Source organism: Bubalus bubalis, chromosome 21 (assembly GCF_019923935.1).
Source record: "Bubalus bubalis isolate 160015118507 breed Murrah chromosome 21, NDDB_SH_1, whole genome shotgun sequence".
Taxonomy (NCBI): domain Eukaryota; kingdom Metazoa; phylum Chordata; class Mammalia; order Artiodactyla; family Bovidae; genus Bubalus; species Bubalus bubalis.
In genome coordinates, this window is record NC_059177.1 from 13,821,607 (window position 1) to 13,843,595 (window position 21,989).

Consider the following 21,989-nt stretch of genomic DNA (forward strand, 5'->3'; position numbering starts at 1 on the left):
GACTATGACCTTGACTCTGACTCTTATTCACTGTTATGCAATGCTAGTAACATAAAAGGTACTTAAATATTTGTTCAGTAGATGAATATACATTCTGTCCAGTGGATACATTATTCACTCTCTTGTTGGTGAGCATTTGGTTAATTTCCAGCTTTATGAATGCTTCACTGTGCAGACCTTTTGGCATGCTGCTGTGAATATCCTGCAGAATACATTTCTATTATAAAGTGGTATTTTTATGTGAAAGAGTGTTTACATTTATATTTAATGAATAGTGCCAACTTACTGTCCAAAAACCTTCTGCCAGTTTAAATATATCCATATCGTCAGTATTATTAATCTTTTTGCTCTTAACAATCTGATAAGCAGAAAAAAAATGAATTTAAGCTCTTGTGTATATTTTTTGCTGTTTATTTTTCCTTCAGTGGTGGTTCCTGCCCTTCCTCTGCTATATTTACTGATTTCTCCTCAGTTCTTTGTGTGCTATGGGTATTAGCCTATAATCATGTTTCACTTATGGTGTTCAATATGTCATTTTTAAAAGTACTTCATGCATGGTTGTTTATTTTGGGGGGGGGGGGGGCTTGGAATTTTTTAAGTTTTTCACTCAGACAGACACATACAGTCCTGTCTTTACTTTTTGATTTCAGAGTTCAGAGTCATGCTTCTTACCATATTGGGCTTCTTACCATAGTTTTATTTCCATGTATACCACCCTTCATGTGTATACCATATTTTGTCTCATTGATTTTTTTTTTTTTTTTTTTTGCCTGTAAATATTTGTCTTGTGTAGATTTAATATAGCCAAGTAAGGATTTAAAAATAGTATTTTTTTACAAGGAAACAAAGTCCTTTTCTCCTCGTATTATTACTCAAATAGTCCAGCTGTCTCCCACAGTTGAAATATTGCCTTTTACATTTATTAAATTGCCGCATTATGTCTGGATGTTTTCTGATTACTGTAGTCTCTTAACCATTCCTGCCCCCAATAATATACATTGTTTAATTGCTGTGGCTGTTGATTTATATTGAGTTTTAGTATCTGATAGAATTGGTTCTTTTTTATCATTATTTCAGTCTTTTTTAATTACCTTCATACTTCCATTTCAAATGAATTTAGGAATCATTTTCACTCCTAAGGAAATCATTATTTTGTTGGAAATACACTGACTTTATGAACTACGAGAAAACTGGCCTGTTTATACAGTACAAACAAATTCTAGTTAGGAATAAGGCAGCTTTCCATTTGATTTTTATGTACTTTTTTTTGTTTTTTATTGTTGCAATTATGAGTGAACTCTTTCTGTGATATGTTTTTCTGACTATCCTAAATGTATATAGAAATATAGTTGTATATAATTTAGTAACTTTCACTAAAAATTTAATTGAATTATGTTTTCTGTGCAGCTTTATCAGACTCTGAAATTCACTTAAAATGGGTATAAAAGTGTCTCTAGAATGTTAGCAAAGAGTGTCCTTAGTATAAAAGTATTAGGCAGTCATTTTGTGAACTTTGAGAAACAGAATTTTCAGTTTCAGGATGTAATGCAAACATTTTCCCACAGATTTCCCACATACATACAATTTCTAGCCTTTTAAAATGACTTATAGCCTTGTTTAGCTTTTGTGACAGCTACCGTTGCAGGTAGATGGACATAGTTATCTTATCCTTATATTTGAGACTTGAGTTTGTAAAGCTCAGCTGATTTAACAAGAGTTTCTATAAAATACTTGTATCTTTTTTGGGTGTTTTTCAGTCACTAAGTCGTGTCTGACTCTTCGCAACCCCATGAACTGCAAGGCCAGGCTTCCCTGACCTTCACTATCTTCCTGAGTTTGCTCAAACTCATGTCTATTGAGTCAGTGATGCCATCCAACCATCTCATCCTCTGTTGCCCTCTTCTTCTCTTGGCCCTCAGTCTTTCCCAGCATCAGGGTCTTTCTCAGGTAAGTTGGCTTTCCACATCAGATGGCCAAAATATTAGAGGTTCAGCTTCAGCACCAGTCCTTCCAATGAGTATTCAGGGTTGATTTGCTTTAGGATTGACTGTTCTCCTTGCAGTCCAAGGGACTCTTCAAGAGTCTTTTCCAGCACCACAGTTCAAAAGCATTAGTTCTTTGGCACTTAGCCTTTATGTCCAGCTCTCACATCCATACACGACTACTGGAAATAGCTTTGACTGTGGACCTTGGTTGGCAAAGGGATGTCTCTGCTTTTTAATGCACTATGTTTGTCATAGCTTTTCCTCCAAGGAGTGAGTGTCTTTTAATTTCATGGCTGCAGTTACCATCCACAGTGATATCGGAGCTCAAGAAAATGAAGTCTGACACTGTTTCCCCTTTTTCCCCATCTATTTGCCATGAAGTGATAGGACCAGATGCTGTTATCTTAGTTTTTTGAATCTTGAGTTTCAAGTAGGCTTTTTCACTCTCCTCTTTCACCCTCATCAAGAGGCTCTTTAGTTCCTCTTCACTTCCTGCCTTCAAAGTGGTTATCATCTGGATATCTAAGGTTGCTGACATTTCTCCCAGCAATCTTGATTCCAGCTTGTGAGTCACCCAGCCCAGCATTTCGTATGATGTATTCTGCATATAAGTTAAATAAACAGAGTGACAATATACAGCCTTGACATACTCCTTTCCCAGTTTTTGTTCCATGTCCAGTTCTAAATGTTGCTTCTAGACCTGCATACAGCTTTCTCAGGAGGCAAGTGAGGTGGTCTGGTATTCCCATCTCTTGAAGAATATTCCAGTTTGTTTTGATCTACACTGTCAAAGGCTTTAGCGTAGTCAGTGAAGCAGATTTTATTTTTTGGTATTCCCTTGCTTTTTCTGTGATCCATTGAATGTTGGCAATTTGATCTCTGGTTCTCTGCCTTTTCTAAATCCAGCTTGAACATCTGGAAGTTCTTAGTTCATATACTGCTGAAGCCTAGCCTGAAGGATTTTGAGCATAATCTTGCTAGCATGTGAAATGAGTGCAATTATCCAGTAGTTTGAACATTCTTTGACATTGCTTTCCTTTGGAAATTGGAATGAGAACTGACCTTTCCCAGTCCTGTGACCACTGCTGAGTTCTCCAAATTTGCTGGCATATTGAGTGCAGCACTTTAACAGCATCATCTTTTAGGATTTGAAATAGCTTACCTGGAAATCCATCACCTCCACTAGCTTTCTTCATAGCAATGCTTTATAAGGCCCACTTGATTTCACGCTGCAAAGATGTCTGGCTCTAGGTGAGTGACTGCAGCATCGTGGTTATCTGGGTCATTAAGAGCTTTTTACAGGTCTTCTGTGTATTCTTGCCACCTCTTCTTAATCTCTTCTACTTCTGTTAGGTCCTTGCCATTTTTGTCCTTTATTGTGCCTATCTTTGGTAATTCCATTTTAATGAATTTTAAAAGGTTAACATACAAAGTTATTCTTTTTTTAAAAAAAAAATGTTTTGGTTTATATTGGAGTACAGCTGATTAACAATGTTGTGATATCTCAGGTGAACAGTGAAAGGACTCAGCCATTCATAAAAGTATCCATTCTCCCCTAAAGTCCCCTCCCATCCAGGCTGCTACATAACATTGAGCAGAGTTCCTGTGCTATGCACTAGGTCCTCCTTAGTTATCCATTTTAAATAGAGCAGTGTGTACATATCCATCCCAAACTCCCTATCCCTTCCCCCGGGAATCCTTCCCTCTAGTAACCGTAAGTTCATTCTCTATGTCTGTGAGACTCTGTTTATAAACAGAGGTAGTCTTATTTTAAAATCATATTTGGAGTTTAAATCATATCATCTGAAATGCTGATGTATAGCTTGTTCTTGTTTTATTTAGTTATTTTTGCTATGTAAAGTGTGGAGAGTAATATAGTAAATACCATGAACTCACTACCCAGATTAACAGATGTAATTTTGCTGTGTTTGATTAAACACACACACACTGCTAATGAGTTGAAGCCATTTTTAATATCCTTTCCTTTCCTATTCCTTTTACCCCTGGGTATTAAGAAACTGGTGTATATTCTTTATACTTTTACTACATAAACAGTTATTTTAACTTGTGTAAGATTATACTTGGAAATTATAAAATGTACTATTGTAGATAAAGCTATTCTGTATGCATTTTGAAATAGCTATATTTTAAAATATCAATCTTGAATGCACACCAGTGTTTGCAGCAGCACTGTGCACAGCAGTCAAGACACGGAAGTGTCCACTGACAGACACACACACACAGTGGGCTGCTGCTAAGTCGCTTCAGTCGTGTCCGACTCTGTGCGACCCCATAGCCGGCAGCCCACCAGGCTCCCCCGTCCCTGGGATTCTCCAGGCAAGAACACTGGAGTGGGTTGCCATTTCCTTCTCCAATGCGTGAAAGTGAAGTCTCTCAGTCGTGTCCGACTCCTAGCAACCCCATGGACTACTTAACCATAAAAAAGAATGAAATAATGTCATTTGCTGCAACATGGATGGATTTAGAGATTATCATACTAAGTAAGTTAAAGAAAAATGATTTGATACAAATCAACTTATTTATAAAACAGAAGCAGACTCACAGGCATAGAAAAGAAAACTGGTTACCAAAGGGGAAAGGGGAGAGGGAGGGAATAGTTAGAAATAATGGGATTAACATATATACACTGCTTTATATAAAATAGATAAACAATAAGAATTTACTATATAGTACAACTATATTCAGTATCTTATAACCTATAATGGAAAAGAATCTGAAACTGTATGCCTGAAATGAACATATTTTAAATCAAGTATAATAATAAAATTTTTAAATTCAAAAACAAAATTGAGATAAAATTAATAAAAATGAAAATAAAAACAAAATTGAAAAAATCAGTCTCTTTGGTAGCTTATATTTTAGTATAAGCTGGAGAAAAAGTTTCTACTTTATGTAGTAGTTTGTTCTTAGAGTAGATAAAGTGAAAATTTGTCTTGAAAAACATTTTTTTCTCCCCTAGAGGATCAGGACTGTATTAGGATTGTGTTACTGACCAAAGATTCTGTGTGAAGTTAGTCATCATTGAGACTAACAACATATACATGTAAAGGATAAAAGCCAAAATTGAATTGTTTTAAGTAGTAAATTCATATTCTCAGACACACATAGTTGGTTTAACTTGCTATATCAGTGATTATCCCGGTGACTCCTTACACATAACATACACATGTAGTGCATAAAAATGCAAAAGAACTACATAAAAGTCTAGCAAGACAAATGGCTACATGTAGGGAGGGAAATGAAGCATTTAATTTTAATCTCAGAACTTAGAACTTGTAGGGAGGGGGGTTGGGGTATACATGAGATAGGTGGATGTAGCTATTAAAAGTTGTCTGAGAAAGCAGCCGGTGCTTGGTAGGCCCTTGGGGTAAGCTGGTCACTAGTACAGTGCCTTCTTTGGTGACTATCAGTTTATGCTGCATCAATATTTTCAAGCTATGTATCAAAACTTTAAAACTTAAAAGTTCTTATTGAACCCAGTAGTTGAAGCAATCCTTGGGTGGAAGGGAAATGAAAATAAGAGAATGAATTTATATGCAAAGACATTTTTTAAACTTTGAATAGCAAGGTAAATAGGAAACACAAACTAGATATTCAGGAATCTGGAGGTGTGGTTATAATATAGACTCATGATAAAGTACAGATAATATTTAGTAAAGAGTCTACAACAAAAGGAACTGACTTTTCTATTTTTGTTAAAAATACCTAATAGTAAATTTAATAGAAAACCAAATATAGCAAAATGTCATTATTATAGGAACACCAAAGAAAAATACTGTTTGGCTTCCTTGGTGGCTCAGTGGTAAAGATCCCGCGTGCAGTGCAGGAGCCGCACAAGCCATGGGTTTGATCCTTGGGTTGGGAACATCCCCTGGAGAAGGAAATGGCAGCCCACTCCAGTATTCTTGCCTGGAGAATCCCATGGACAGAGGACCCTGGGGGGCTGCAGTCCATGGGGTCACAAAGAGTTGGACATGACTGAAGTGACTTTAGTCAAGTTAAGTAGTCAAGCTTACTCCTTGGAAGAAAAGTTATGACCAACCTAGGTAGCATATTGAAAAGCAGAGACATTACTTTGCCAACAAAGGTCCGTCTAGTCAAGGCTATGGTTTATCCAGTGGTCATGTATGGGCAAAGTCACTGAAAGTGACTTTGCACACACATGTATTATTTTATGGATGAGATAGAGAAGACAGGAAAATGATCAGGAATATCCTGATTTCCCCTTGCCACAGTTCAGATTTATAATAGCGATTTTTGTACCGTGACATTAATGTAGGTGTTTCAGAGGAAGGAGCGAAAGTCTCATTAAATGTTAAGTTTTTATTGCCCATTTTGAAAAGGCCCCTCCCAGGACACATGCACAGACACACACACACACACACACACCCCCTCCCAGGATGGATGGATGGATGAACACACACCACCGCCACCCCCCACTTCTGGGAGTAAAAGCAGAAAGGAAACTAGAATAAGTTGTGATTTAAACATTTTAGCGTTGAATAAAAAGTGCTTAAACAGGAAGATTTGAGGAGACTGTATAAATTTTTAAATGGCAAGGTATTGGTGACAGTTAGTAAAAATGCATATGTATGTGCTTTTAGATTTACAAAATAGACTTTACTACAAACTATATTTTTTAAATCCCCGAAAATATATGAAAAGTTTATCAACTTTCTTACTAGATTATTGGAGAAGCGAATTGTTAGCATGAACTGCCAGTAATTTAGTATAAACTGATTTTATAATAGATGTTTTATTTTTATGTAGCAAAGTTACTTTAAGTAGTGGTCAAACTTTTTGAAATCCAAGGTAATCAAGATAATTTTGTATTGATAGATGAAATCTGTATTGTGTTACAATTTCCTCGGTCTAGGTTTTGACCGAGGACCACTTTTAGTACAGAAGGTGAAGTGGAGCCTCCAACCATCATTTTGAAGTTAAACTTTAAGGCTAATCTTTTGTATTTAGAATGTGATATATAAGAAAATATCCTTGTTTTTTATAGCTTCATAACGTACTGATGTATGTAATTTGCTTTAAAATCATCCTGTAGGAAGACACCAATATGGCCTGATACTAACAGTTGTTAAGTATAGGTGTTTTGTGCAGTAGAAAGTTGGGTCTGCCTTAGTGCATATTTGAAAATCTTCATAATAAAAAAAAGAAAAACCTAGCATGCTTAGGTACCCTTGCTAGAAAACTGAAGGAAAAATTCAGTTGAAGTATTGAATCAATAAGTAATTCAGTACTTATCGGATTGCTAAGTATTCAATAGTAATACTTTGAATAAGGTATGGTTCAGAATGAACTTTATCCTTAGATTGAAATTATATGTATTAGATATAAGATGAATTTTGAGATGTTCTTTATAAAATGTATCATTAGAAAAAGAGCATATATTAAGCAAAAAGAGAAAAATAAAAAAAGGATGCATGTGTCCACTACGCCATTAGACTGGGTAAGTTGGTGATCCCCTGGCACCCTCTTTCTTTGTCAGAGCACTCTTGGTGGTGATAAAGCTGGCAGGAAATGAAGCATTCTAAATGTAGTCTATAGTTAGAGGTCACTTGCCTCTAGGAACATTTAGTACTTCATTTTTTTTTTTTGAAAAGCATCATACTCCCTTTATCTTGATCGGTACACAGTGGGCTTTTCCACATTTTTCTTTCTCATATTTCTTTTTGAAGTGCATGTCAGTTGAAGCCTTGATCCCAAGTTGATTCTCTTGCTTCTTTCCTTATATTCTGTGTTTTTCCTTTATGCTCTATAGTTTTTCACAATTTCAGTTTTTTACTGAACTTAAAATTTTTAATTTTATATTCAAATATAGCCAATTAACAATGTCGTGATAGTTTCATGTGGAGAGCAAAGGGACTCAGCCATAGCATGTACATGTATCCGCTGTCCCTGAACTTTTCATTCTTATTTATTCTCTGCCATCTTTATGAGGGTAATAAAGTGAAACATTGTTTCCCTCCCCACTTTACGCCCGTTTTAAAGTTCTGTTTCTCTGGAGTCTTTTTTCAGGAAGTCTTTGGTAAGCCTTAGTTGATTAGGCACTCTAGGCCCTTAATGATTGGCAGGGTGTAGTGGAGGCAAGCCAACCCTTGGCTGAAAGCTCTGCCTAGAGGAAGAATAAGGAAAGCTTTTTGTTGAGGCAAGATTCTGCCCTAGTTTTCTGGTCAGTATATTCAGTTGTTTAGTAAATGATTCTCAGGTTTTAGGTAAGTCTAGATTTGTCTGAAAAATAGTGTGAGGGTGAATTAGTATATACTGCTGCTTATGTATATACTCGTTTTCATTCCTACTTCTACTTTTTACTTCTTTACTTTCTGATTGACACTTGGCCTCCCACACTTCAGAGGGTTGCCATAAAGAGTAAAAATAATGTTTATGTGTGTTGCATACTGTGTAAGTTTGAAAGTGCTAGAATAAAATTGTACTAAGAAGTCCCCAACATACAAACTCATCTATTTTAAGTTTGGAACAAAGACATTAAAATGTCTTTTACATAATGACTTTGGAAATCATGGTCAGGTTACTAGGTCAGCCCACATACATTTTACCCAGTAACACGGCTAATATGTTTTGCTTTTGTATCAAGAAAAAAACACTATAAAATGTTTTTTCTTAATGCCAGATATATCAAAGCACTTCTTAAACTGTGGCAACTGTAGATTTGAGTAGTTGGTTTCTGAGCCCTGTGGCATTGGCCAGAGGAGGAGCTCAGTGTGCAACATATAAGTCCCCTTCCCTAGTAATATATTGGGAGCTGGAATGGGGAACCCATTTTTTCCAAGGGGTGGGAAAGAAATGGTTAAATAACCAGTCTCAGATAGGCAAAAGATAAGGAGCTAAAATACAGCCAGAAGTGGACAAAGAACCTAGGTTTCTTCCATCATTGTATTTCTTACCATGTGGTTTACAGATTGCTTTCTGCATATTAGAATGTTCATTAAAAATGCAAGTTTCTACACCCCAGTTCCATCCTATTGAATGGAAGCATGGAACACATAATCCTGCTTGGTACTTGATTTTAAAATATAGGTTTCTTATTGACAGGAATGACTTTGTTAATTTCTGACCTTCATTTTGCCTTCTAAGTAAACTGTCGATTGTTTCTACTGTGGATGATAAAACAATTGTATCCACAACTCTTGTCACCTTTAGGTGTCAAGTGATATTTGTGGTTATAAAAATCCAGTTTTGGAAGAGCAATTCCAGGATAATCAACACATACTTCCTGTACATAAGACAGAAAATAGGACTTTAAAGTAAGTTTCCAGCTGCATTAAACACATTTAAACTTTTTTGTACATTGATAAAAAACACAGTTCACATTTAAATATCTAGTCCACATTGGTAATTTACATCTAATATTTAATTTGTAGTACAAAGTGAACTTGTTAAGGGACAGACTTTGTAATGAAGGAAATTTTGTTAGGAATATCTGGAGACTATGAGCTCTTAAACTGGTCTCATTTGCAAATAGCTGCATAATTCAGCATTTTCCTGAATATTACACAAAAAAGCCAAAATGCAAACATAAAATTAGATGCTAAGATTTTTAATATATATGTGAATGATTTTTATATTGATGAAAGTATTCCAGACAGTAATACTTGTGTGTATAATAAATTGTTGCTATAAATTTGAACTTAGAAAAGTTTAGAAAATGGTGCTTCTAATTTTGTGTTACAGACTAATTTGAAAAGTAATGTTACTTCTTAGTAAACCGTCTGAAATCTGTTCTGATCCAGTCACCACAGTCTGCTTTATGATGCTATTTTAGATGGCATTGTATTATATCAGAAGACAGTAACAGTTGACTTGTTCAGTGAAATTTGGTGTTTTAAAAATCCCATTGGACCTCTGTTGTCCAAAGATGACCTATGATTTTTTTTTTTTGTGAAAGAAGTTAAAAAGGGAGAGGAGAGGACTTTTGAAACCCAAGGAAGGGTTGATTTTGAATAGCCTTTTCCCCCTGGCTTTCATTACTAGAGTGCTTATACTTTCTTTGTATTTATACTGAAAAAGAGGTGGTTATTACAGTTTAAGTGAAAACTTAAAAGTTTGGCAGTGATAGAGCTGTGGTTGAAGTATGTAGAGGAGATCATGTCTGTGTTTCACTATATCACATGGTAAAAGAGGATTTGGGGCTTTTTGTGGATGTAGTCCGTGATGTTTGACAGACTATCCTAGTGACTTATAAGTATTAAAATAAACAATTTTAAATACTAATGACTTTGATTAACTCTTTTAGGGTCTCTGAAGTACACCATACTACCTTTTTGAAAATCTTGCGTGGACAATGGCTACCCAAGGTTTGTATTGTAGTCTTTAGTTACTGAAACTGGGGCTCTGTTTCGTTGCCATTAACCCAGTCTGGCTCAGATTCCCCAGCTTTCCTCTCTCCCTGCTTACTTGTCAGGCTACCTTTTGCTCCATTTTCTGCCCACTTCTCCTAATGGCTTGGTGAAATAGCAAACAAGCCACCCGCAGGAATCTAGTCTGGATGACTGCTTCTGGAGCCTGGATGCAGTACCATTCTTCACTGATTCAGTGAGTAACTGTTAGGTGGTCTCCTAAGAGTATAGATTTTTCATCCCTGAGCTGATCCTGGCCATCATTCTGTTATCCTTTGCTGTCTTTCAGACTTTATTTCTGAAAAGATTTCAGTGGGTCATATCACAGATTTTTATTTTCAAATTAAGATAACATTTTCCTGGTAGTAGTATTGATGCTGTTTGATTTTTTTTTTTTAATAGCTGATTTGATGGAACTGGACATGGCCATGGAGCCAGACAGAAAAGCAGCCGTCAGTCACTGGCAGCAGCAGTCTTACCTGGACTCTGGAATCCATTCTGGTGCCACCACCACAGCTCCTTCTCTGAGCGGTAAAGGCAATCCTGAGGAAGAGGATGTGGATACCACCCAAGTCCTGTATGAGTGGGAACAGGGGTTTTCTCAGTCCTTCACTCAAGAACAAGTAGCTGGTAAGAATATTACTACCTTACTCAAAGTTAGGGTGCAGTTTTGAGAACTGCATAGTTACTCTTATAAAAGTTAGCATATAACAGCTTAAATCAAACAGCGTGGTAAAGAAAAGGGAGTGATTGCAGCATCAGCTTGACTGTTGGGGTTAATGCTGAGCTATGGAGATTTGACTGTTGAATTCACCTTTTCCAGATATCGATGGACAGTATGCAATGACTCGAGCTCAGAGGGTGAGAGCTGCTATGTTCCCTGAGACGCTAGATGAGGGCATGCAGATCCCATCTACACAGTTTGATGCCGCTCATCCCACTAACGTCCAGCGTCTGGCTGAACCATCACAGATGCTGAAACATGCAGTTGTAAACTTAATTAACTATCAAGATGATGCAGAACTTGCCACACGTGCAATCCCTGAATTGACAAAATTGCTGAATGATGAGGACCAGGTAAGTAGAGACATGGCCAACTTTTTAATCTGCTTTGAAGGAAACTCCCAAGGAAGTAGTCTTAAAATGTCTACCTTAACTTCAGTATTTGAAAACTGAAAACTAATGTTTCTTAATTCGTGTATATTATAGGTGGTGGTTAATAAGGCTGCAGTTATGGTCCATCAGCTTTCTAAAAAGGAAGCTTCGAGACACGCCATCATGCGTTCTCCTCAGATGGTGTCTGCTATTGTACGCACCATGCAGAACACGAACGATGTGGAGACAGCTCGCTGCACTGCTGGGACCTTGCACAATCTTTCCCACCATCGTGAGGGCTTGCTGGCCATCTTTAAATCTGGGGGCATTCCTGCCCTGGTGAAGATGCTCGGGTAAGAAAACATGGTCAGAATGCTCCAAGCTCAGGAGGAGGAGAGTACAATCATACCATTTCTGATGAGACTTTTTTCCTTCTTCCCAGTTCACCAGTGGATTCTGTATTGTTTTATGCCATTACAACTCTCCACAACCTTTTATTGCATCAGGAAGGAGCTAAAATGGCCGTGCGTTTAGCTGGCGGGCTGCAGAAAATGGTTGCCTTGCTCAACAAAACGAATGTTAAATTCTTGGCTATTACAACAGATTGTCTTCAGATTCTAGCTTACGGCAATCAAGAAAGCAAGGTAAAAGAATTATTCTGAATGTGGTTGTCACGGAGCCTTGGAGACCCCCAGTGTCATGTCCTTCTATAGATTTTTGCAGATTTATTGTATGCCTTATACTCTGTATGTATCTCAGAGAAGTTGGACATCTCTGTTTACTGTTTGAGTTGGTGTGTACACTGTACTAGGTGATAGGGACATAGCATGCAGGCTGCTCTTAAAGCTTTCATTGTCGAGTGGAAGAGAGACATTGAAATAATAAGCTACTTTATTTAGTTCAAGTTTTAGGAGGAAGTAGAAGGGCTATATGAGAGCATGTAAATGAACCAGACCCTGTTTTGAGGGTTTATGCAGATTTCTTGGAGAAAGTGATGGATGAGTTCAGCTCTTATGGATGAGAAGGGATTGACTAAGGTGAATGAAGGTTAGGGAGAGGAAATGGCGTCTGTGACAGTTCTCCTGAGGGAGGGAGGACCAGGTGAGGTTTGGAAATTCAGGAAATACAGAGAGTAAGGAAGAGAAGGGGTGTGAGATAAGACTGTTGAGATAGGGCAGATCCTGCAGGGCTTAGTGGAACATGTTAAAAGAATAATGGGAAACAGTTCTTAGCAGAAGCATACAGTGAAAAGATTTGTCTTTGGAAATCAGGGTAGAGTCAGGAGGTGGGGTATGCAGGGAAGGAAAGGTGGGGAAAAATATTTAATGCTGTCTCTTTTTGAGGTGGATATGATGAGGAAAGGCAAAGAGACAAAGCATATATTAGGAGTTTTTATTAATAAGTGCCCATTCTGGTTCAGATTTCCATGCAACAAGTCAGCTGTGACATAACTTTCGTATCTGGGCATTACTGTTCACAACAACATGGATTTTGTTTTTTTTTCCTTTTACTATGATCAGTGTGGGAAGAATAATACTGGGCCAGAGTTTATATATTTTGGGGAGAACTGAGGTACACGAATGTGAGTGAAATTTTGTAGCAGCAGGGCTTAAATATGACCCCAGTCTGGGGGTCTAGTTAATGACGACCAGGTATACATTTATGTCACTACGCTGCTGAGATTCTTGTATAATAAAATCAGTTGGTAATAAAGGCTTTTCTCGGGCATTTGATCAAGATTCCATGATTAACAATATATACACATCTTTCTAGCTCATCATCCTGGCTAGTGGTGGACCTCAAGCTCTAGTGAATATAATGAGGACCTACACTTATGAGAAGCTACTGTGGACCACAAGCAGAGTGCTGAAGGTGCTGTCTGTCTGCTCCAGTAACAAGCCGGCTATTGTAGAAGCTGGTAAGTGTACTTGGCTATTCTGAGTTCTCATGCGTGCAGCATATGTAGTTCTCATTAGATTGCCTTTCTTAGGAAAAGGGTGATCAAACTGACCTTCACAGGTTGAAAGTAATGGTTGTATTCAGCTTGAAGCCAAAGTTGCATTCAGACAAAGGACGTGTTCTGCTTGACACCTTCTTTGGTGCTGTTCAAGCCTAGTTCAGGCAGAGATCATATTACCAAAAACAATGGCTGATAATAGGCTTGATAACAGCTATTCCAGAAATACCTGAAATGTTTGTTTAAAAAAAAAATACAGATTTTTAGGCTTACTGAATCAGAATTCCTGGAGTATTGAAGTGACGAGAGTCAGTAATAGCTGGAAATGCATGGGACTGGAGGCCTAGGAATCTCGATTATAAGAAGTTTCCCATTGGGGAGGGAGGTGGGAGGGGTTTCAGGATGGGGAACACATGTACACCCATGGCTGATTCATGTCAGTATATGGTGAAAACCACTACAATATTGTAAAGTTAATTAGCCTCCAATTAAATTAAAAAAAATTTCCCAGGTTATTCTGATGCTCATTTATTCTGAAAATATTCAGCCCCTATGTTTCAAGCTGGTATGCAGTGGGCAACAAAATAGGTATGGTCCCCGTATTTATTCTTGTATAATAAAATCAGGCTGGTGAAGGAGACAGAAATATGCAAAAAGATGGGGTGATTACAAATTGGAATGTGTTACGAGAGAAATGAACAGCAAATAGTGATACAGAGTTAATGGGGCAGGAATGTCCTTCTGTAAGAGGCGGATGTTAAATGAAATCACAGAAGGAGAAGGCTTCATGTATATGAGAAGTAAGGATTAAGTGCAATCCAGATGGTCCAAAAGGTAGGAAAGAAATCGTTGTGTTCTAGGTGCTGAAGAGGAAGTCTGTGTAACTAGAACCTAGTGAGTAGTGGGATGAATAGCTCAGGATGAGGGTGATGGGCCAGAGCCAGGCAGGCCTGTGTTGTGCCGGACTTTCTAGGTCCCTGGATGATGTTTATTCGTGCTTTATTGCAGCTTTGGAAACACAGGTGTTGAATGCTTAGGTCCATTTGAGATGAAGTGCAAATCCTAAAGGGTTCCTGAAGGTTATGCTAAAGAATTCAGTCTTGATCTTATAATGAGAAGCTGTTGTTGGCTACAGCATCACAGTGAGGTGTTTGGAATATTAATATTAGCATCATGTGACAGTTTGACCAAAGGCAAGCAGACCAGGCTTCTGGGATGTGTTACAGACTTTTAGGAATGAAATCATTTGATATTAAAAATATGTAGCAAAGGATGAATGTTATTTAGGGAGTTGATATCTGTGAAGTGACTAAAAGGTCAGTAGGTAGCTGGAAATGTTTGCTTCTGGAATGCTAGGGAAGACTGGGTGGGGATAGAGATTAGGGAGTTCCTTTCTTAGTGGATGTGGTAAGGGCTGTAGGGAAGTCAGGGGGCCACCTCAAAGCCATCTTCACCCTGGGCATGCTCAGTCAGAATATGTGTGTGTTTAAGTCTCTGCAGGCAGTTCTGAGAGGCATCTGGAATTAAGATCCACTCTCTCAGAGTTGATGGTTCTAGTAGAGGGAGAGAAGGGAGACAGGAACCAAGTCGTTTTGAAACTACTGAGCATCAGCCTTGTGCACTCTGTTAGCAGCTGGAGCTACTATGAGGAAGGCACCAGATAGGGAGGGTCTGGTCTGAGTGGTGGGCTCCATTATAGCTGTGGAAAATGCTGTGAAGGAAAAGTACAAGGTGTGTGGGAATAGCAGCAAGTTGACCCAGTCTAATTGAGGAAATAAAACAGACCTGAAAAGATAAACAAGGAGACAAGGGAACTGTATCCCACTGCATTTGGGTAAAGAACCTGCCTGCCAGTGCAGGAGACATGAGACACAGGTTTGATTCCTGAGTGGGGAAGATCCCCTGAAGAAGGAAATGGCAGCCTACTCCAGTATTCTTGCCTGGGGAATTGCATGGATGGAGGAGCCTGGTGGGCTACAGTTCATAGAGTTGCAAAGAGTCGGACACAACTGAAGCGACTTAGCATGCATAGCATTACATGGCTGACCTAACCTAATTGAGGAAATAAAACAGATCTGAAAAGATAAACAAGGAGACAAGGGAAAGTATATCCCACTGCATTTAGAAGTGATTTCAATGGGAGAGAGATGGTGAAGTTAAGCTAGCCAGTGTGTGGGGAATCGAGCTTCCATTTAGACTCCTGCAGTGTAAACGTCCTTCATTAGGGTCCTAAACAATAGGAGGTTGTGAATCTTGGAAGAGCATCTTTTGCCTTTAATACAGTCCCGAGAGTAAGCATTCTGGTGCTGCCTTTTTAGACTGTTTCCACCCTGTGAGTTTACATTAGCTCCTTCAGGGATTTGCTCGGATGGCACCTTCACAGTCAGGGGTCCTGGTTCCCCTACTTTAAATTGTAGCCCCCTCTTTTGTCTTTGTTGTTTGTACACTTAACACCATTTGACATATAGTTTTAGCTTTCTAATAGTATATTTGTTTATTTTGTGCTTCCAACTAGACCACAAGCTCTATGAAAGTATGATTTTTAGACTGTTTGCCTCACTGATACAGCTCCAATGCAAAACAGGGCCTGGTATTAAATATTCTTGAAATGACTGGATGAAAGGAAATAAGTAATAGGACTATTACCTACAGGGAGACTGTGGAGATAATGATGGCTTTTCTGCACAGGGAAGAAACAATAAATACATAACACAAGTTGTCACTAGCTGAGGTGAACTAGAAAAGAGGGAAACTGAGCAGCATTCTAGAAAATGAAAGAAAATAAAGGACTTAGATGGAGGGGATAAGCTTGGGCAACAAAGAAGGATACCCTCTGAGACTAAAGAAGACACTTAGTACTGATAGGAATTGTGAGCTAATGGCCATCACCTTAGATGCTTTTTAATCTTTTTAGGTGGAATGCAAGCTTTAGGACTTCACCTGACAGATCCAAGTCAGCGCCTTGTTCAGAACTGCCTTTGGACTCTAAGGAATCTTTCAGATGCTGCAACTAAACAGGTACATTCAGAGTAAATTGGTACCTTACTGGTAAGTGTCAAGCTGAATATGTACTGAGTGTCCGTTTTCATCTCCACAGGAAGGGATGGAAGGTCTTCTTGGGACTCTTGTTCAGCTTCTGGGCTCAGATGATATCAATGTGGTCACCTGTGCAGCTGGAATTCTTTCTAATCTCACTTGCAATAATTATAAGAACAAGATGATGGTGTGCCAAGTGGGTGGCATAGAGGCCCTTGTGCGCACGGTCCTCCGTGCTGGGGACAGGGAAGACATCACTGAGCCTGCCATCTGTGCCCTTCGTCATCTGACCAGCCGGCACCAGGAGGCTGAGATGGCCCAGAACGCTGTTCGCCTTCACTACGGGCTACCTGTGGTGGTTAAACTCCTACATCCACCATCCCACTGGCCTCTGATCAAGGTAAACTGTCCAAAGTTGAAGGTTGCAGAATTGAAAACAGACTACGTCTGACTATTACTAGCAGCCAGTCTCTGCACTGGGGACTGACTGACAAGGAGTTGTAAATGGGAAGTACGGGTGGGATGAGGGTAGGGGTTTGAGGTGTTTGTGTAGGCAGTTTTCCTGCCAGGTGATAGTGATGGATGCAGTGTGGTAGGCATTTTAGACTAAGAACATGATTTTGTTGTATGCCAGTTCTTTATTCTTTCTTCTTATCTGCAGGCTACTGTTGGATTGATTCGAAATCTTGCCCTTTGTCCAGCAAATCATGCACCTTTGCGCGAGCAGGGTGCCATTCCACGACTAGTTCAGTTGCTGGTTCGTGCACATCAGGATACCCAGCGTCGTACATCTATGGGTGGAACACAGCAGCAGTTTGTGGTAGGTGAATCTTAGTAGTGACCCCTGGCCTTTTAAAAGGAATGCGTAAATCCATAGGCTCCTGAACTACTTCGGTCATTGGCTTCCTCCATTCTTTAGCTTCCTGAAGGGCTGCTTGCTACTGGCTTAAAGAACCACCATGTGTCTGTGGCTGTGGAGAATGAAAGGAGTAACATGGCCCCTGGTGATACCTCCCTTGACATATCCTTCACATCGCTGCCTCCTCAATCTTACAAAGGGAGTGTGGGGTGTGATTTACTGCTGTGGGGTCTCATCTTGTCCATACAAAAGGTTCACCTGTCCAAAGTAGCAGAGGCATTAATTTGAATCCAAGTCTGTCTGATTTCAGAGCCTGTTATCCCCCACTGCAGTTCTACCTATAAACATACATTGTTAAAAATTTATTTTTAATGGGAGTATAATTTCTGTACAATGTTGTGGTGATTTCTGTTGTCCAATAGCATGGATCAGCTATGAGTATACCCACATCCCCTCCCTCTTGAGCCCCCTCACCCCCAGCCCTCAGGCTGAGCTCCCTATGGTATTCAGGCATATTCCCACTAGTTAGCTGTTTTACATGCGGTAGCATATATACGTTAGTGCTGCTTTCTCAGTTCATCCCACCTGCTCCTTCCCGTTAGGTCCACCAGTTCTTCTCTATCTCTGTTCTTGCCCTGCAGATACATTCATCAGTACCATTTTTCTAGATTCTATATATGCATTAATGTACGATGTTTTTCTCTTTCTGACTTCTTTCACTCTGTATGACAGACTCTAGGTTCATCCACCTCACTACAACTGATTCAGTTTCATTCCTTTTAAGGCTAATATTTCACCGTATATGTCTACCACAGCTGTTTTATCCATTCATCTATTGATGGACATCTAGGTTGCTTGCATGTCCTGGCTATTGTAAATAGTGCTTCTATGAACATTGGGATACAAGTGTCCTTTTGAATTACAGTTTTTTCAGGGTATATGCCCAGTAGTGGGATTGCTGGGTCATACGGTAGTAATAGTCATATTTTTAAAATGAATCTCCAAAAAAATTAAATAAATAAATAAATAAATAAAATGAATCTCCATTCTCTTCTCCACAATGGTTGTATCAATTTATGTTTCCACAAACCATGTAGGAAGATTCCCTTTTCTCCATATCCTCTCCAGCATTTATTGTTTGTAGATACCTATAAATATTTAACACATCTTTTACTGTCTCTTCCAAGAGTGGTTTAAACTACTTCCATGGACTTATAAGAATATCAACAAGAATATGTGGTAGTATTTCTGGGATCTTTACTTGTAATCTTAGCCTGAAATTTTTAATAGTCTGAAACTTTGATGTCAAGTTTTCAGTCTTAAAAGTAGCTTCATTATTAAGTAAAGATACTTTTGATTCCCCAGCATGTGTTTTAAGACTCAGAGTCTTTTACTTAATCAGGTTAGAGAACAAGACTTGACACAATAGATCTTGAGACGTCGCTAGTTACAATTAGGATGCACTCATAGGGCGCTTGGGCTTTCTCCACTCAGTACTTTGGATATTGGCCAGTCTCCATGAGGTGGCTTAACAGAATGCAAAGGGTACCTTTTAAAATCTCTTCTCTGGGAAGAAAGGAGCTTTTGTGTCATAATAAAAGTAAAGTTGGATATAAAAGCTGTAGCAAAGTTATAACCTTTCTTAAAACTCAGAAAGAGGGAAAGCAGACTGTAGCTATGTTTTGCAAAAGCTAACTTCCTTATTCTATATAGGCCATCAGTTGAGTAGTCTTGGAGGAGGTGAGTGGATTTTCTCCTGCCAACTCAGTAGATATTTAGCAGTAGGTGGTAAAACTTAGCTGAATTTTCACCAAATACACATAGGTGTACAAAGATCGAGGGAGTACCTGAAGGAAAACACTGACACAGTGTTTGCACATCACTTTCCCATCTTGGTGTCTCCTTTCTTCCCTTTACCCAGAGTGCTGGGTGCCTTGTTGGGAAGAGAGTGATCTTTGGGAGTCAGAGGTACATTGAAGCTGTGCTTTGCAGTGCACAGTTTTGGAGGTGCTGCTTGGAATTAGTGCTGACAAGAGGCTACTTTCACAAAGTTGACACTCAGTTAGTGGATCCATCTTCATTCCTGAACTTACTTGCAAATTCTGGTGAATAACTAGTGATTACTACTCAGAACAGGAAAGCCTTTCAAGCATATAAACTTTAGAGAGCACAATCCCCTATTAACGATATTTCTTTTGGTAGGAGGGAGTCCGCATGGAAGAAATAGTTGAAGGTTGTACTGGAGCCCTTCACATCCTAGCTCGGGATGTTCACAACCGAATCGTTATCAGAGGACTAAATACCATTCCATTGTTTGTGCAGGTATGTTTGTTTTAAGTGAGGTGTTCTATATGTCAGTAAAATTTCAGGATTTTAAAGATAAGCAAAGTATAAGGAAATTAGGGGCCAAAATAGTAGATATTATTTCATCTACTATCACCGTTTATAAAATGGCTGTGCTGCTCATGCTATTTGTCAAGTACAAAAAATAGAAAGTGTGTCATGTCCTTTTAGTTGAATCCATTTATGAAAACACCTTTCGTTTTTCTTGGGCAGTAGAGAGGGAGAAGCACTGGGACTAGAGCCTCAGGAGGAGGAGGGCTCCACTCTGCTCTCAGGTGTGCTCGGTTAGAAGGGATGGAAGCTGCCTGGGCTGCCGCAGCACAAACCCCTCGTCACCTCTGGGTTTTCCAAATCTTAATTTGAATAGTACTCAGGAGAAGAGGCTTGTAGCTAAAAATGCTCCAGAAAACCACTGCTGCCAAGCATCAAACACTCACGAACATAAACTCAAGAGTGTATGATTTAATGCAGGCTTCCTGTTTAATACAAGTGGTGCAGATACCACTGACGCTGTGAACTGGGACTGTTTATACCACAGTGGGGTGCTCGCCATGTTTTCCCTTTGGATTTGATTAGGTTTCATGTGTGTTTTCTCCTCAGCTGCTTTATTCTCCTATTGAAAATATCCAAAGAGTAGCTGCAGGGGTCCTCTGTGAACTTGCTCAGGACAAGGAAGCTGCAGAAGCTATTGAAGCCGAGGGAGCCACAGCTCCTCTGACAGAACTACTTCATTCTAGGAATGAGGGTGTGGGTAAGTAGGAAAGGAGTCAGAGCCTTTAGCTTCTGTACAGTGAAGCCTCAGCTTTTCCTCAAGGACCATTTTTCCTTCCTCTCCCAGCAACATATGCAGCTGCTGTTTTGTTCCGAATGTCTGAGGACAAGCCACAGGATTATAAGAAACGGCTTTCGGTTGAGCTGACCAGTTCTCTCTTCAGAACGGAGCCAATGGCTTGGAATGAGGTAGGCAGTGTGAGCACATTTATTTGATGGTTCGCTAGAGCACCAAGGCAGTTTATGGTTTCCTCTCAAACGACTCGGTGCACATTCATTTGCATTGACTATGTCCTTGGCTTGAATATTCATTCTTTACACTAGCTTAGCAACTGCTATAAGGAAAAACTACAGCTTTATACAGCCTGTTTAGAACAAACAAGTTAGAATTTGTAAGGGAGATAGATGAAAAAGTTAACAGATTAAAAAACACTTTTGAAAGTTGTTAGGGGCAGTCGATTAAACGTTGTTAGTTGGAGGTCAGTGTATCAGTACTTTTAAAATATACTGTTTTTCACCTACTTTTCTACTTGAATTTCTATTAATTTGTTCAGTCTTTGTCCTTGATACAAATTGAAATAGTCAAACCACCCTGAAAGTTGATGGAGTTATTGTACATAATCATAAGGTGGATTATAAAGAGAGAGGCTATATACTGTTAGGAAAAAAGAAGCAAACTGCTAAACAGTAATAGTAATATATTAATTGGATGTTGAATAGATAATCTCAACCATTCCAACTTGAGCTCTGAACATCCTCACCCAGCCCTTTCTCCAGACCTGTTCCACAGTTAATGGCAACTTAGTTCTTCTAGCTGTGCAGGCTCTAGGGATCTTTTCATAACACATCCTGTCAGCAACTCCTATTGAGGGTAGAAACAAAACACCTATTTTGTTTCCTGTTATATTTCTAGCACCTAATAAGTACTTGGTAATATATTTGCAGAAAGAATAAATTACAAAGTATTTCTGTGATTGTGTACATCTGTATTTTGAAGTAATTCTGCACTTTGTAAGTAGTTCTACAATGTTTGAGTTCTTTATTCCTTTTGTAATCTGAGAATAAGTATGTTTTCAAAATATCAGAGAGTATCCTTTGAGTTGAGAATTTCCATTTTGCTTCCTTGCCTGTACCTGTTCATCTAGACTGCTGATCTTGGACTTGATATTGGTGCCCAGGGAGAACCTCTTGGATATCGCCAGGATGGTATGTATCTCATATTTCTCGATTATCTCCAGATCAAGCTAAAGGTCCAGAGCTTTGTCAGAAGAGCTGTTTTGCTGGTCTTGGGAGGACCTGTTGGCAGGAAAGTAGTGGTAGCAATTAAAGGCAGTTCTTAAATTCTAGAGTCAGCAGTAATATCTTTATTTGTGCACAGGGAATTCTGAGCCACACACCAAGCAAGCACTGGATCATACCAATAAGTGTGTGTCACTGCTGCCAGACCTCTGCAGTACAGTGTGTTAACAAGTTGCCTGGCTTTCTATTCAATTTTTCGTTCAGAGAACCCTTATATAATACCTGTGTCTATAATTCTAGACTCAGATCTGGGA

At 39.0% G+C, this 21,989-nt stretch overlaps 1 protein-coding gene across 5 annotated transcripts in view; it reads left to right on the plus strand.

Moving 5' to 3' along the window:
• CTNNB1 (catenin beta 1) overlaps positions 1–21,989 on the plus strand; it is a 49,618-nt gene that overhangs the window by 23,417 nt on the left and 4,212 nt on the right. For 4 of the 5 annotated variants that reach the window (XM_025272907.3, XM_025272904.3, XM_044933745.2 and 1 more), the window contains exons 2-14: positions 10,273–10,333; positions 10,778–11,005; positions 11,199–11,452; positions 11,585–11,823; positions 11,913–12,114; positions 13,244–13,388; positions 16,342–16,445; positions 16,525–16,863; positions 17,125–17,283; positions 19,525–19,644; positions 20,266–20,416; positions 20,504–20,625; positions 21,582–21,642. In XM_025272907.3, the coding sequence (XP_025128692.1) occupies positions 10,321–10,333; positions 10,778–11,005; positions 11,199–11,452; positions 11,585–11,823; positions 11,913–12,114; positions 13,244–13,388; positions 16,342–16,445; positions 16,525–16,863; positions 17,125–17,283; positions 19,525–19,644; positions 20,266–20,416; positions 20,504–20,625; positions 21,582–21,642 (2,137 nt within the window). In that variant the 5' untranslated portion in view covers positions 10,273–10,320. Of the gene's footprint in view, positions 1–9,179; positions 9,284–10,272; positions 10,334–10,777; positions 11,006–11,198; positions 11,453–11,584; positions 11,824–11,912; positions 12,115–13,243; positions 13,389–16,341; positions 16,446–16,524; positions 16,864–17,124; positions 17,284–19,524; positions 19,645–20,265; positions 20,417–20,503; positions 20,626–21,581; positions 21,643–21,989 lie in introns of all 5 variants that reach the window. The other variant, XM_025272906.3, reaches the window with a different exon arrangement.